The 12,678-nt window shown below is 50.2% G+C and overlaps 1 protein-coding gene across 1 annotated transcript; it reads left to right on the plus strand.

Moving 5' to 3' along the window:
- The first annotated feature begins 3,244 nt into the window (after positions 1–3,244).
- Positions 3,245–5,170, plus strand: GP5 (glycoprotein V platelet). Its single transcript, XM_076340632.1, has one exon. The coding sequence runs from the start codon at positions 3,245–3,247 to the stop codon at positions 5,168–5,170; it is 1,926 nt and encodes a 641-aa protein (XP_076196747.1).
- The last annotated feature ends 7,508 nt before the right edge of the window (positions 5,171–12,678 follow it).

Raw genomic sequence — 12,678 nt, forward strand, 5'->3', positions numbered from 1 at the left:
CTAATATTTTGAAAACTTAAAGCTTTTCTCTCTGCAGAATCTTTCAGGCTTTAGGTTTTGTTGGCCTGTGACTACAGAAGACTTGGAGGAAAAACAGAAGCCAAATGGGTCAACCCTGGATTGCTTAGCCAAAGGGTTAAGTAGAAAACTCTTGATTTCTTACTCAAATTGCTTTGACTCCAATCCTGCAAGAAAGTAAAAGTCAGAGCAGCCTGGTGAAGGTACATATCAATCACTTGGTTGTTTAAAGTAGGTATCTCCACTCCTTCAAAACCTAATGCACCTGTGTAGCAGACCATGGTGAAACTATCTAACAAATTTGAAATTTCTTTCTGATCATAATTCATGTTGAAATACAGATTTCCGACTCTAGCCAGATTTGCATTGGGTTGGTTGAAGCACGTACTCTAATATCACTGTCAAAGAAGCTACAAGTGCATTTTGTGCTGTTGCATGTGTGACTTCAAACTTTCTCCTGTTTTGTGAGCGGTCTCAAGTTCTACTTTTGGAGTTGCATACAACCTATGGAAGCTGGTTGCTTACACAACTAAACGTAGGCAAAATCTGCTCTGAAGCTCGAAATGTTCTTTGGCTTTTCACAGTAGTTACGCAAATAGGGGTGAAAGTGTTATCTAGAGGATGCGTTTTGCTGTTTTACTTCCCATTTAAAGTGCAGAATCATGGTGAAGCCTGATTGCCTGCTCTGCTCCTAGTAAGTTCTTCTAAAAAGCAGATAAGTTTCTAAGGTACAGTTCAAAATTCCTTTTTCTTGCTCATATGAGTTTAGAAACTTGCAAGAAAGTATAAAAGTTAAGCACCATAGTAAATTATATGTGTGCTCAGTATTCTGTCTCACATGAGGGTTTGATAAAATTTTAATACACGGGAATGTGTAAGTATGACCCTTATGTGGATCTTACTGTATTTGCTACTGTTAAAATCTTCAATTGTTTAAATATTTCCTCAAAAAATGCCTTAGCAGCTCTAGATGTTTGAGATCCATAGGATTATCCAGTTCCTGTGCCAGTCATATGCTTGTGGCCTTACCCTCTTGCAAAGAATTTCTACCATTCCATTTTTGTTTGTGAAAATGTACGTCTTCTAGCACTTCTGAGTGTCTAACCTTGTCTCGTTGAATACTCTCTTACCTTTTGTTATGAGACCAGGAAAACAGACATCCCCAGTCTACAGACTAGTGTTAGCCCGTTTCTTACTTTACAGACTCTGACCTGCAGTCATGCCCTCTGAGGGACCTGCATTTGCAGTCTGTAGCATAATAATTTGTGGCGGTTTTTTTCCCCCAATTTGATTCTCTAGATCCTTATTTCTCCCGTCTCACTGAATCCTGTAGTTATGCTGTGGTCTTGGGTTGAGTTGGTGCAGGTTGAGATGCCAGTCAGGGCTTGAAACAGAAATTTCTTGGTGCATTTCTGCCCTGCGTGGAGTGTTGTGCTCACGCAGCTCCCAGAAGCAGCTCACCGGCTGCCTGCTCTGCATGCTGTGGGCTGTAGGCTGAGGTGCTTGCCCTGGGTGTGCGGGGATGTGCTCCTCGTCAGCGTGCTGAGGTGGGGATAGGTAGGATCAGGGACAGGCTGGCTTACGAGTTTCTCTATTGAGGTGAAGGCATCGCTGGTTTATGTGAGATGGTCAGTTTTGGAGTTGAATGGGGGGGATTACTAGGAGGGCGAGATTCTCTGAAACACTCTTTTTTGACATGGAAAAGTCCTTTGGAAGGGTGAAATCTCAAGGACTTTTTTGGTGACTTATGGTCTCATTCAAAGAGTTGTAGAAAGGCCAGCAAGAGCTTGCTTTCCCGCACCACGTTGCTGGTGGTTGATACCACTAGGTGCTGTGTCCTTCCCTTCCCGAGGAAGGGATGCAGATTTTACCAGTCTTCAGTACTCTGAGACTAACCAAGAACCTTTTTTTAAAGTACTCTTTTGCTTTTTTGATGCAGCAGCTGTTCTTGCTCCATGGTGGTATGTTCTTGTCAGCAGTTCAGGCATGTGAGAAGCTCTGCTCTCCTACCCGACTTACTCCTTTTTAAGTGATTGTGTTTGTACCTGTGTCTGTTTGTGGGGTTGGTATGGGACAGCTTCATCCTTGCCCCTAGAAAAGGGTATGTTGGGATGGAGCCCTCCTCTCCCCCAGTGTTCTCGGTGCTGAAGACTGACATGGCGTCAGCTATTCCAGTTAGGGCTGCAGAACTTGTCCAGCTATTCCAGCAGTCCCAGCTGCTGCTTCTCCTACTGATCAGCCAGGTGCTTGACTTCCAGGTTTCTGATACACTTGGACTTGTTGATTTCACTAACGAAGTACTTCTAAACTGGGGAGGATTTCTGTTTGACTTGGTCTTTTAAATATTATCATTATAGCTACAATGATTGCTTTCCTGTTCCTTTTTTTGTTTGGAAATCTATACAACTTTCCAACTCTGTGGTATGTTTCATGCAGATCTACCTTTATTGGTACAGCTTTCTAGCAAACCTCATGGCATTTCTTTGCTCTCATTTCATTGTATTTTTAATACCACTGATAACTTAGTATTGTGTTAAGCTGTTGAAATGAGACTCGTCGGTTATCGGAGGCCCACTACTGTCCTGTGCTGCATGAGCTCTTGTGTGTTATTTCAGGCTATGTCGAAAATAGCCTGTTGCTTCTTGTGTGTTCTTGGGCTGTTCCAAGAAGCGATCACTTGCAAATGCTGAGAGATGATTTAACAGAACTGTATGCTGTTTTGCTTTTGGCCGCTTAAAATACAGGACACCCTTTTTACCTCCATTATCTATTTTTGCAGGCTAAACTTTATTTTTAAACCTCAGGTAACCCACAATAAAAAAATATTGTGGGTGCAGGATCTTTTGATAATTATTTTTAAAGACTTTCTGTGTGTAACTTAGTATAATGCTTTTCTGTTCAAATAAATACATGCCTTATGACTACTTAGAGTTTCATCATGATTTTCAAATGCTTTTATTATACTTGACTAGTACAAATATAAACAAAGAATACTTGATTTACAAAAGAGCTTTATCTGTACTTCGCACCGTAGAAATATTTGCAGTCAACAGTAATAGAGATTCTGAAGTTTGCTTTCAAGCCAAGAGAAATTTCGCGCACATTTGCAGGTTTTATGATATATTCACACAACTTTGTCGGCTGCTAAGTTATTAACTACCTACGATCAAATCCTGACTCTCTCTTATCTCTTGTAACAGCTAATGTTGCTGGCACTTCAACAAGAATGTTGGTGTTTCGTTTGTCAGTGATGATCAAGCTTTTCTTCCAGTTGGATGCATCTATTTGTCCTGAGAAATGCGACTGCTCTTCAAAAAATGCAATTCATTGCTCTGGTCCCCACATAAAAGACCTGGAATCGTTAAATCTGCCTTGCAACATGACAGAAATTCACGTAACGGACACTAATGTGACATACTTGCAGGATGTTTTTTCTAGGATGGTGGAACTGCAGCATCTCATCTTGTCTTCAAACAACATCTCTCTGATTTCACCAACGGCTTTTAAAGGCCTGAGAAGGCTAAAAGCCCTCAAGCTGCTAGATAATAAGCTGGTCGAACTTCCCCCAGAAGTGTTTGATGACATGGTACAGCTTCAGCAATTGATCATTGAAAATAACAGGCTGAAATCCATCGAAGAAAATCTGTTTGACAAACTAGCTAGTTTGGAGGAGCTTTTCTTGAACAAAAACCAACTAACAGCACTTCCTAGTGGCGTGCTGAAGAAACTTGCCAAACTCAAAATACTGAACTTGTCGAGAAATTATTTGGCAGCACTGCCTAGAAATATATTTAGTGCGTTAACCAGGCTTGAGAAGCTGATGCTGTATTTTAACAGGCTGTCTTCAATAGAGTTTGGCATGTTTGATAGCCTGAAGGAGCTGCTGGAACTCTTCCTGCATTCCAATAACATCCAGTCCATCGCCCCTGATGCATTTCATTGTCTTCATAAACTGAGAAGCCTAACGCTCTCCAGAAACAAGCTTGAGGTTTTGCCTCCTGGGCTCTTTCTGCACTTGCACAACCTGTCTAAATTGACCTTGTACAGGAACCCACTGAAGTCTCTTCCAGAAGTATTGTTTGGAGAAATGAGGCATCTTGGTAGCCTGTGGCTGTACGACACAAAGCTCTCAACAATACCAGATTTTGTGTTCAGTAACTTGACAAACTTAGAGCTTCTTGTGCTGAGTTTTAATCCAGAGCTTAGTGTTCTTCCTAAGAATGTATTCAGTGGTCTGAATGAACTGCGGGGCCTTTCTCTGCATACAAATAATATTTCCAGTCTGACAGAGGGCATCTTCCTGAGCCTTCAGAAACTGCAGAACATTTCCCTTTTTGATTCGAGGCTTGAGGCTCTTCCTAGAAACCTCTTTCATAATCTCAAGCACCTTCAGAAAGTTTACCTCAATAGTACTAAGCTGCAGTCTCTTCCTGGAGATTTCTTTACTGCTTTACCTGAACTGCAAGAAGTCTTCCTTGATAACAACCCTTGGAAATGCGATTGCCAAATTCTTGGCTTCCAAGAGTGGCTCCAAAAGAGCATGGAGATAGTTAAAAATGTGCCATCTCTAACGTGTGACAGCCCGCTGGCACTACAGAATATTTCTCTTGTGGCTCTAACAGATCATCACCTGAAGTGCCTGCCAACCACAGGCATTACATACCAGATGTTCAGCTCAACTTATTCCCAGGCTTCGACTTCTCTTGTGACGGAGCACTTGACGTCGTCTTGGGACACTACTGTAACAGTGGTGTCCGACATGGATACCAGCACACCCACGTCAATTCCTCTTGCAACCCCAGGTTTTACCTACTCACATGTTCAATATGTTGGACGGCCTAGGTTTCATTTCTCAGATGTTCCAACTCAAGCTTCTCCCAGACTCGTAGTAGAAACCAACAGCGTCAGAGGAACAGATTTAACTACTCTTGCCTGGTGGGATGAGCTGCCAGCCCGCAGGAGTGCTAAGCCCTATTTTAATACTAGAATTGCTTATTGTCAGCTATTCTTGTGCCTTCACACTTTGATTTTAGCACTCCAGACTGTAGCCATTGTGCTCAGTCTGTATGTGATGGGTAAAACCAGGCAGCTCTTGCACTCCAGAAATACTCCTGCTCAGCCTGTAGTTCTGATAAAATTTTTGAGAAGATAAAGAATACCAGCCAGAGAGAGGATTAGAAGCACTCTTTTGGATGCATTTTGAGCGTTTGGGCAGTTCACACTTGATTCAGAGATGGATTACAAATCTTCATAGCAAGAAGCATGAAGACCTTGTTTTTACAGCATAATGAAAATGTGCTTTTATGTACCTTAGTGTTTGCCAAAAGTGATTGTAATCGCTGTGCGTTGCTACAGCACTTGGTGCATGAAGCCAGAGGGAGAGCTGAAAGAGAATCTGTGGTCACCTCTACGTGTGTGCTACTAGTTCCTGTTTTGGACTGCAGCCCTGTCCCTGCCAGACACCACTGTCTGCTGTCGTGCTCACGCTGCTCGGATGGAAGTGGCATCAGTGTAGGGAAGTCTACGCAGGAACACAGCTTTAACAGTGCTTTAAAGGTTGCCTGTGGTACTCCAAATGCTGTTACGCCTTATACTGCCTGCAGTGTTTTGTCTCCTTATTGAGAAAAGAAATAAGTGTTTTTGGGAGGAGATACTGGAAAAGACCTTTTAAAAATGGAGGTGGGGGCAGAATGATACGGTGCAAATGTCTCAGTTTTTGCTTTCTGTCCTCAGCCCCTTTCCAGGACATGGCAGGAGGAAGGGGTGCCATTTAAAGCTAACAGTGCTTTCCTCTAGCTTAACCAAAGGAAGATAAGTAAGATGTTGGGCTAGGAAGTATAGTCTTGATGTATTTTTGTTGTTTGTGTGTTTTTTGGAAAATTTGTAACATTACTACAAGTCTGAATTTTAAGTAAACACTTTCATCCTTAAACTTGGACCAGTGGTCTGAAAAGCAAGGTGTTACTCGCTGCATGATGCAGTGAGTCTTGAAATCGGAGTGCCAGGCAGATGCCTAGGACTGAGGCTTGGCTCCCGAGGAGCGTAGTTGGTTTGGGAGCTGGTCTTGACTGAGCTGGGAGAGAAGGGGATGGTCTCTCCTGGGCTTGGCTAGCAAAACATAGGCGTGCAGGAGCCTGCCTGATCTGAGGGCCCTGACGTGTTGCCACCTTTTTTGAAGTTGGCTGGGGAACATATGCATCTCCACCAAATTGCAGTATGCAGTAGCATATTCAGTCATATTCAGTCTCAGTACTTTTTACCTTTTCTTGTTCCATAGTATTACTCCCTGACTTCGAGCCCTTTCAAGTGTTGATATGCAAAGACAAAGGCAATAGTGTGGGTTTTGGTCTTCATACTTAAATGTTTTTTTAATATTTTGAATGATAGGAGTGTCTTAGTTTGAAGTAGACTGGTAGCTGTCAGACTGCATGTGCTCTTGGATTTAACTATTAGCTTTTATCTTAATTATGTGACTTAGCTTGTTCTTAAAAGCTCTGACGTGCTTGAAAGCTAGGGCTGGATAAAAGAGCCTCTGGATGTTCCCTGGCTCCTTGGGCAGGAGACCCTGTACTCTAGGAGTCCTTTTGTAGCCTTAGTGACTTTCTAACTATTGAGGTCTTTCCTGGATGACCTTGAAATGGCACTTTACAAGCCTGAGCTGAAGAGAGCTTGCATTTGCTGCAGGTGTGTGGCTTGTTCCCTGCTGTGTGCTACTCTAGGCGATGAGAATAAACTATGGACTGCTTTGTTTCAGGGTGCTCTGCTGCTGGACTTGAATTCCTCGTCTAGGCTGTGAAAAGAGGCAATATGCTTCCATGGTGTTAAATAACCATCGTCTTGCTGGTGAGGTTTAACAAAACTTAGCAAGCCTGGCTAAGTGGTAGGTAGAGCTGTCTCTAAAGAAGGAGAAATGCAAGTCACTACAGCTGGTGCGAAGCAAACTGGGACTGGATTCATAAACAGAAGCACCAGAATATTTATTGCAATATATTTAAGAGAAGCACAAAGCCAACACAAAGCTTTTTTGGTGGTGGTTCTGGGTTGTTACATGCTAGTGCTTAAAAGGAGGCAGTTGTTACAAATTTAGGTTCTTGGTTGGGCAACTGTAATGACCACTTAGTGTTGTTCCAGCTCCAGCGCCGTCGTACTGGTGCCACGCAAGCATCTGCTTGCAGCAGGCAGGAGATAAGTATAATCTGGACTAACGAGGATATTGTTTTACAAACCATGCTGGTTATTGTTTGCCTCGGTGAGGCACTGAAGAAGTGCGCTCGTGGCTACAGGCGCTCGGATGCGCACTGATTTCTAAGAAAAAGCAACAGTTTGGTCGCCATATGGGTGTACGACACCCTAATGCCCGACCTCTGGAAGAGCAGCGGGTTAGCAGTAGCTGCCATCTTTTTGAACCCTCCTTTGGCTGCCCCAGCCCTGCAGTGGGGCCAGCTGGGTCTCCGTGCTGCTCCTTTGGCTCCCATTCCGCAGTCGCTGAGCTCTGGCACGTGGGGGCTTTGGCACGGGGCTGCGTACAGTCAAGTGCTCAGAGGAGGATGATTCGTCTTTACATGCTGTCATCGGGCTTTCCCCATGCTTGAGCCAGACGGGGAAGTGAAGTCAGCAGACAACAAAAGCCTGGAGCAATAAGGGCCCTGCGGTGTTTTACTAACTCTTCCTCTGAGGTGTCCTGTTTTGAGCTGCCTCTGATTCATTGCTTGTTGCCCAGCAGAGCTCAGCCCTTCCTGCAAAACTCCCTGGTGTGAGAAATCCAAGGACATGCTTATTTATATCCCATCTCTGTTTTGCCTGGAAAAGGGACGGTCTTCCAGGTCAGCGTGATGGTGGCTGTGGCAGGCGGGGAGGCAGCAGGGAGGGCTCCCTGGGAAAATTGCAGCTGCACCTCGGAGCCTCTCTCTGGGCAGCGTTGCCTTGCTGCCGTCTCAAGGCACCGATGGCTTGCCATCACCAGTGTATTGGCAAGGTTTTTCCTGGTCCCTGCAGCCCATGCCCCCATGATCTACATTCGCCACCAGGCTGGGCCTGGGCGGGCAGTGGGCTGGAAAAGGTTGGAGGTATCTAATCCCTGGTCCAGGGGGTCGCTGGGGAAAGGGTGGATACAAAGCATGTCTGCACTCAGTGGCTGAGGGGATCGGCTCCACACCCTTGGCTCCTTTATGGGATGAGGAGTCACGGTTAACAGCCCTGCATGTTAACCAGACCTCCGAGTCCAGGAGCTGCCTCCAGGACCGCATCCTAGTCGGGAGCGCTTGGGGTATGTCACCAACGCAGCCCAGCCAAGGGTCTTCTGTAACTCACTCGGTTCCCTCAAATGCTTGTTTCTGCGATGGTTGCTCCTGCTCTCTCTGCGTTAGGCAGTCCTGGAGCAGTGGGAGCTCCGACCCGCCATGCTGGGCCATGGGAGTTCGCAGCGTGTTTCCAGCCCGATGTCACTGCAGGTGCCATTCTCCTTTGCTTGTCAGGACTTGAATGCACAGAGTCCCCAAAGAGCGGAGTGGCGAGGAGGGAATTAACTGCTGCTGTAAGTGCTGGCAGCTCTCTGCCTGTTTCCCGGCTGCTGCAGGACCCTTCCAAGCCACCAGCACCCGTGTGCTGTGCTCGTGTCCCCGGCATCTCTGCCCTTTCTGTGTCACCTCTGCCACTTGAGGCCAGTAGCTGCTGGAGGGCCTTTGTTGCTTGTAGAGGGGAGTGAGCTCGGGTGGGTGCCTACTAAATGCAGCTCAGCCCCAGCATGGAGCAGCAAGATTGGAGCCTGCACCTTGAATCCTCCTTCTCCTGGTGGCAAAAAGAAGCTGAGTGATGTCAGGTGTGCTCGGAGAAGGCACCCAGGAGTGTGTGAGACCACTGGCTGCGAGGCAGGAGCTCTGGGAGCCTCTGGCTGACGCTATGGAGCATTGGCCATGTCTCTTCCAGGCCTCCGACCAGCACACATCGCCTGGGGAAGCTGATTCAGCAGCTGTGATATCAGAGCACAGCATTTCCTAGGGATGACAGAATAGCTGGGAAGAGATGCAGCCAAACGCACATACCCGTGGGACAAGGCTGGGATTGCGAGTCTTTACAGACTCTCAAAGTGATCAGGAGGCCTGAAGCTCCTGCTTTGCCCCTGCTCTGTCCAGAGATGGGCAAGCTATGGAGGTGTTATGCCTCCATTTTCCTAGCCGGAGCCTGGGTTCACATCCCCTTCCCTCCTGCGTATTTATGGGCGGATGAGCCCTGGCAAAGCCTCTTGTCTGGGACGTGGTGGGTGAGTGCCGCTTCACTGCGGGGTGGGGGTCTGCTGCTCCAGCAGCACCCGGAGGCATCCCACCACCGAGCTCGGCCCCTCTTGTGCAATCGCTGCTGTAGAACTGTCATGTTTCTCTGTGATGTGCCAGGCTTCCAGCTGTGCCTTTGTGTCTCTCTAGATGAAAAAAGCCCAGGGCAGGGAGCCAGCGACAGCTGGCAGCGGCTCAGCAGCCTGCTGTGCACTCTGCTGGCTTCTCCTGGGCACTGGGGAGAGATAGGGCCCCTTCCCCCTTGGGGTGTCGGGAGGGGGTCCCTGGGACACTCCATGGTGCCAGGGATGGCTTTATGGAGATGGAGAATGGGGTGAAGCTGGTCCAGCAAACACCTCGCAGTGCATGAGCAGGGACAGCCCCCTGCCATCGCCTCCTGCTCCAGCCGGTCCTTCCCCCCTCTCGCAGCGCCCATCGGACAAGCTCTTTCCGCTTTGGATTATCTCTCCAGGCGGACTTGGCTGCGAGCCCCACATTCCTTCCAGCCTAGCACTGCACTGAGCCCACGCCAAGCCCCGCGTGCTGCTGCTATCGCTAAGGGCTCAGGCCAGGGCCGAGCCTGGAGGAGATGGTCCTGCTGGCCAGGCGAGCCCTGCTGGCGCTTGAGATTCTAAATGCCATTTTCCTTGAGCTCCAGGAAGGTTGTGGTGGGTCTCGTGCTGGTGCTTGGATGGAGGTTAGCCTGATGGCCATCCCTGCTGCCCATCCTGGAGGGACCAGGGCTGCTGCTCCTTCCCAAAGCTCCCAACCTGCACGTGCACTTCCCCAGGGAAGGCAGGACATGTCCCCATCCCTTGGGGCAGATGCAGATGGGGCGTCCTGTAGCTATGAGCAGCGAGGCAGGCCTGGCCCTGCATTCCTCAAGCAGGGGGCTGAAATCACTGGATTGCTGGCCCTATGGAGGAGCTCTCTGGTTTGGGCTCCTCAAAGGGTTAGGGTGGTGTGTGGTGGGGAAGGGGCTGCTGGTGACCCTCTAATGGGTGGTGGGAGCCCCAGCACTTGTCCCCAAGGGACTAATGAACCTTCCTTCACCCCTCAGCTGTGGCTCGAGCCTACGTGTCCTGCTGCATGGCTCAGGCCCGGAGGTGTCCCCCCCGCACTGGAGCACTGAGGAGACCCCCTCCCCTGGCCCCTAGCCCAGCCCTCCACCCTCCTCCTCTGCTTCAGCAGAGCAGTTTGGCCCGATGCCCTGGGCCAGCCGGTCTCTGCAAGTACCGGGGGCCACTGTGGGGGTTTCTCCATAGCGTGGTGGGTGGCTTGCAGCAGTGCAAAATAACTGGGGGGGGGGGTGTCCGAGCCCTGCGCTGTGAGGAGTGGTGGGGCCTGGGCATGTCCCATCCCTCCCAGAGGTGTGAATTCAGGCAGGAGCTGGAGGTGTGCGAGGAGCAGGGGCCGGAGGTGGGGGAGCTGAGGCTGCTGGGCTGTGCAGCCCTGCGGCGTGGGTGAGTGTGCTCAGCTGTTTGGCAGATGAGCAATGCGCTCTCCCGGCCAAGCCCACAAGCTGCTAATTTTAGCGATTACATGAATTTTTCCAAGCAGTCTCGAGTCCCTTGGTGATTCAGAGCCGCTCGGCTTTGCTGCACCCACCACCTCGGCCGTGGGGATGCGCTGGGAGGTGTGCCAGTGCGGATGGACCCGGGACTGTCCCGCTGTCCAGGAGCAAGGCTGACCTCCGCAAAAATGGGTGACGTTGCTGTTGTGGGGCTCCTGGGACCTCCCTAGCTGGTGGTGTTTCAGGGCTGAGCTCGGTGGAGGGGAGCACCAGGGCTTGTGCAAGAGGTCACAGGACAGACGGGAGCCCCGGAGGGGCTGGGAACCCAGACTGCGTTAAATGCAAGTGGCTCAGCGTGGCCAAGGGTTGCCTGCTCCTGGCTGTGCCAGCCTCTGGGAGCCCCAGCCAGGGTTATGTCAAAGCACAAGGGGTAGCACTAGCTGGGACCACTTGCCACAGGACCTCGGCCCTCCTGTGGGCTCAGCAGCATGTGGACAAATGACTGTGGAAAGTGCTGGGGGCTCTCTGGTGCAAGGGCACCTCCAGCCCGGGCTGCGACTGCTGGCAGTGGCTGGGCTGTGGGGCAGCACCCGGGGCAGCACCACGTGCTCTCACTTTTTCCCACACAGCGGCATTTGGTCACTGCCTTTGGTGAGGAATCAGAAAACCACGTTTGTGCAGGCAGCAGAGATGGCAGGGAGGGCTTGGGGGCTCTGGGGGAAGGAGCCACCCCCCCCAGCCCAGCTGTGACCGCAAGTTTCAGTCCCTCTCTGGGGCACAGGGTCTGGCAGGTGCTCACCCTTGGGTTCCATTGTTCCTTTAGAGGTGTAGGAACACAGCAGTGCCTCCACGCTGTCCTGAGCTTGGTCTGGGGGGTTCAGCCTTTCTCTGGCTGGTGTGGCTGGAGTTGGGGAAGGTCCCCAGAGCACTGCTGGACCGTGGGGCTTTCCCATGGTGCGAGGCTTGCTCCGCTCCATCCAGCACTGTGCGAGCTCCCAGCTATGCGGAGCAGCCTCCCTTTGCAAAACGCTTATCTCACCCTCAATAACATCCACATGCTGTCTCTGGGAGCTGCCTCTCCCCTCCAGATGTGCAGAGCGTGTCTGTGCATTTGTCCCAAGATCTCGCACCGCAGGCAGCAGCTCCACTTCCCTGCCTGCCCCCCACTCCTCGCCCTAGCATGTAGCCTGGGGTAAGCTCCTGTGTGCTCACCTCCGGGAGTGGCTCCCTCTCTGCTGCGGGTGCGGTGCACGGGCTTGTGCCGTTACTCAGCCTTGCTTTATTTTTAGGGATGTCTTGAAAACAGATGTCCCTTCCCAGCCAGGGGCCGGAGCCAGGTTCCTGAGGCCTGGGTAGAGGCAGCTGGGTTTTTGGCAGGGCTGTTAGCTGGGCTCCTCTGAAACTTCGGGTGCTCTGCGCGGCCGTAGGTACCGTAATCTGATCAGCCCCCTTCTGGGGGCAGGGTGTTTGAGGGTACCCACCGCTGCATCCCCATCCCTGCGTCCCCCCTGGGGCAGCACTGCTTGGAAGGAGCGGAGTCCGACATTCCTCTGTCGGACTGGGCTTGGGGTGGTGGTTTTTTGGAAGTGCTAGGGTTTAATTTCTGTGTTGCCTTGCTGAAAAGCTGTGTGCTTCTGGGATGAGTCAGAGCAGGGAGGAGCCCAGCAGCGATGGTGCTGGCAGTGGGCAGGCAGAGCCGGTGATAAAGGTGCGATAAGGCCATGAGAGCCCTGCTCTCATGCCAGGGCTGCAGGGAGTGGGCAGCTTCCAAGCCCGCTGCCTGACCTCCAGCTGCTCCGCTGTCAAGGAAGCGGGGAGGTTATTTTGGGAACCATGGCACTGGGAAAATCTGCTATGTCAATAGAGTGTGAGCTAAAG

This window comes from Aptenodytes patagonicus, chromosome 6 (genome assembly GCF_965638725.1).
Source record: "Aptenodytes patagonicus chromosome 6, bAptPat1.pri.cur, whole genome shotgun sequence".
Taxonomy (NCBI): Eukaryota; Metazoa; Chordata; class Aves; order Sphenisciformes; family Spheniscidae; genus Aptenodytes; species Aptenodytes patagonicus.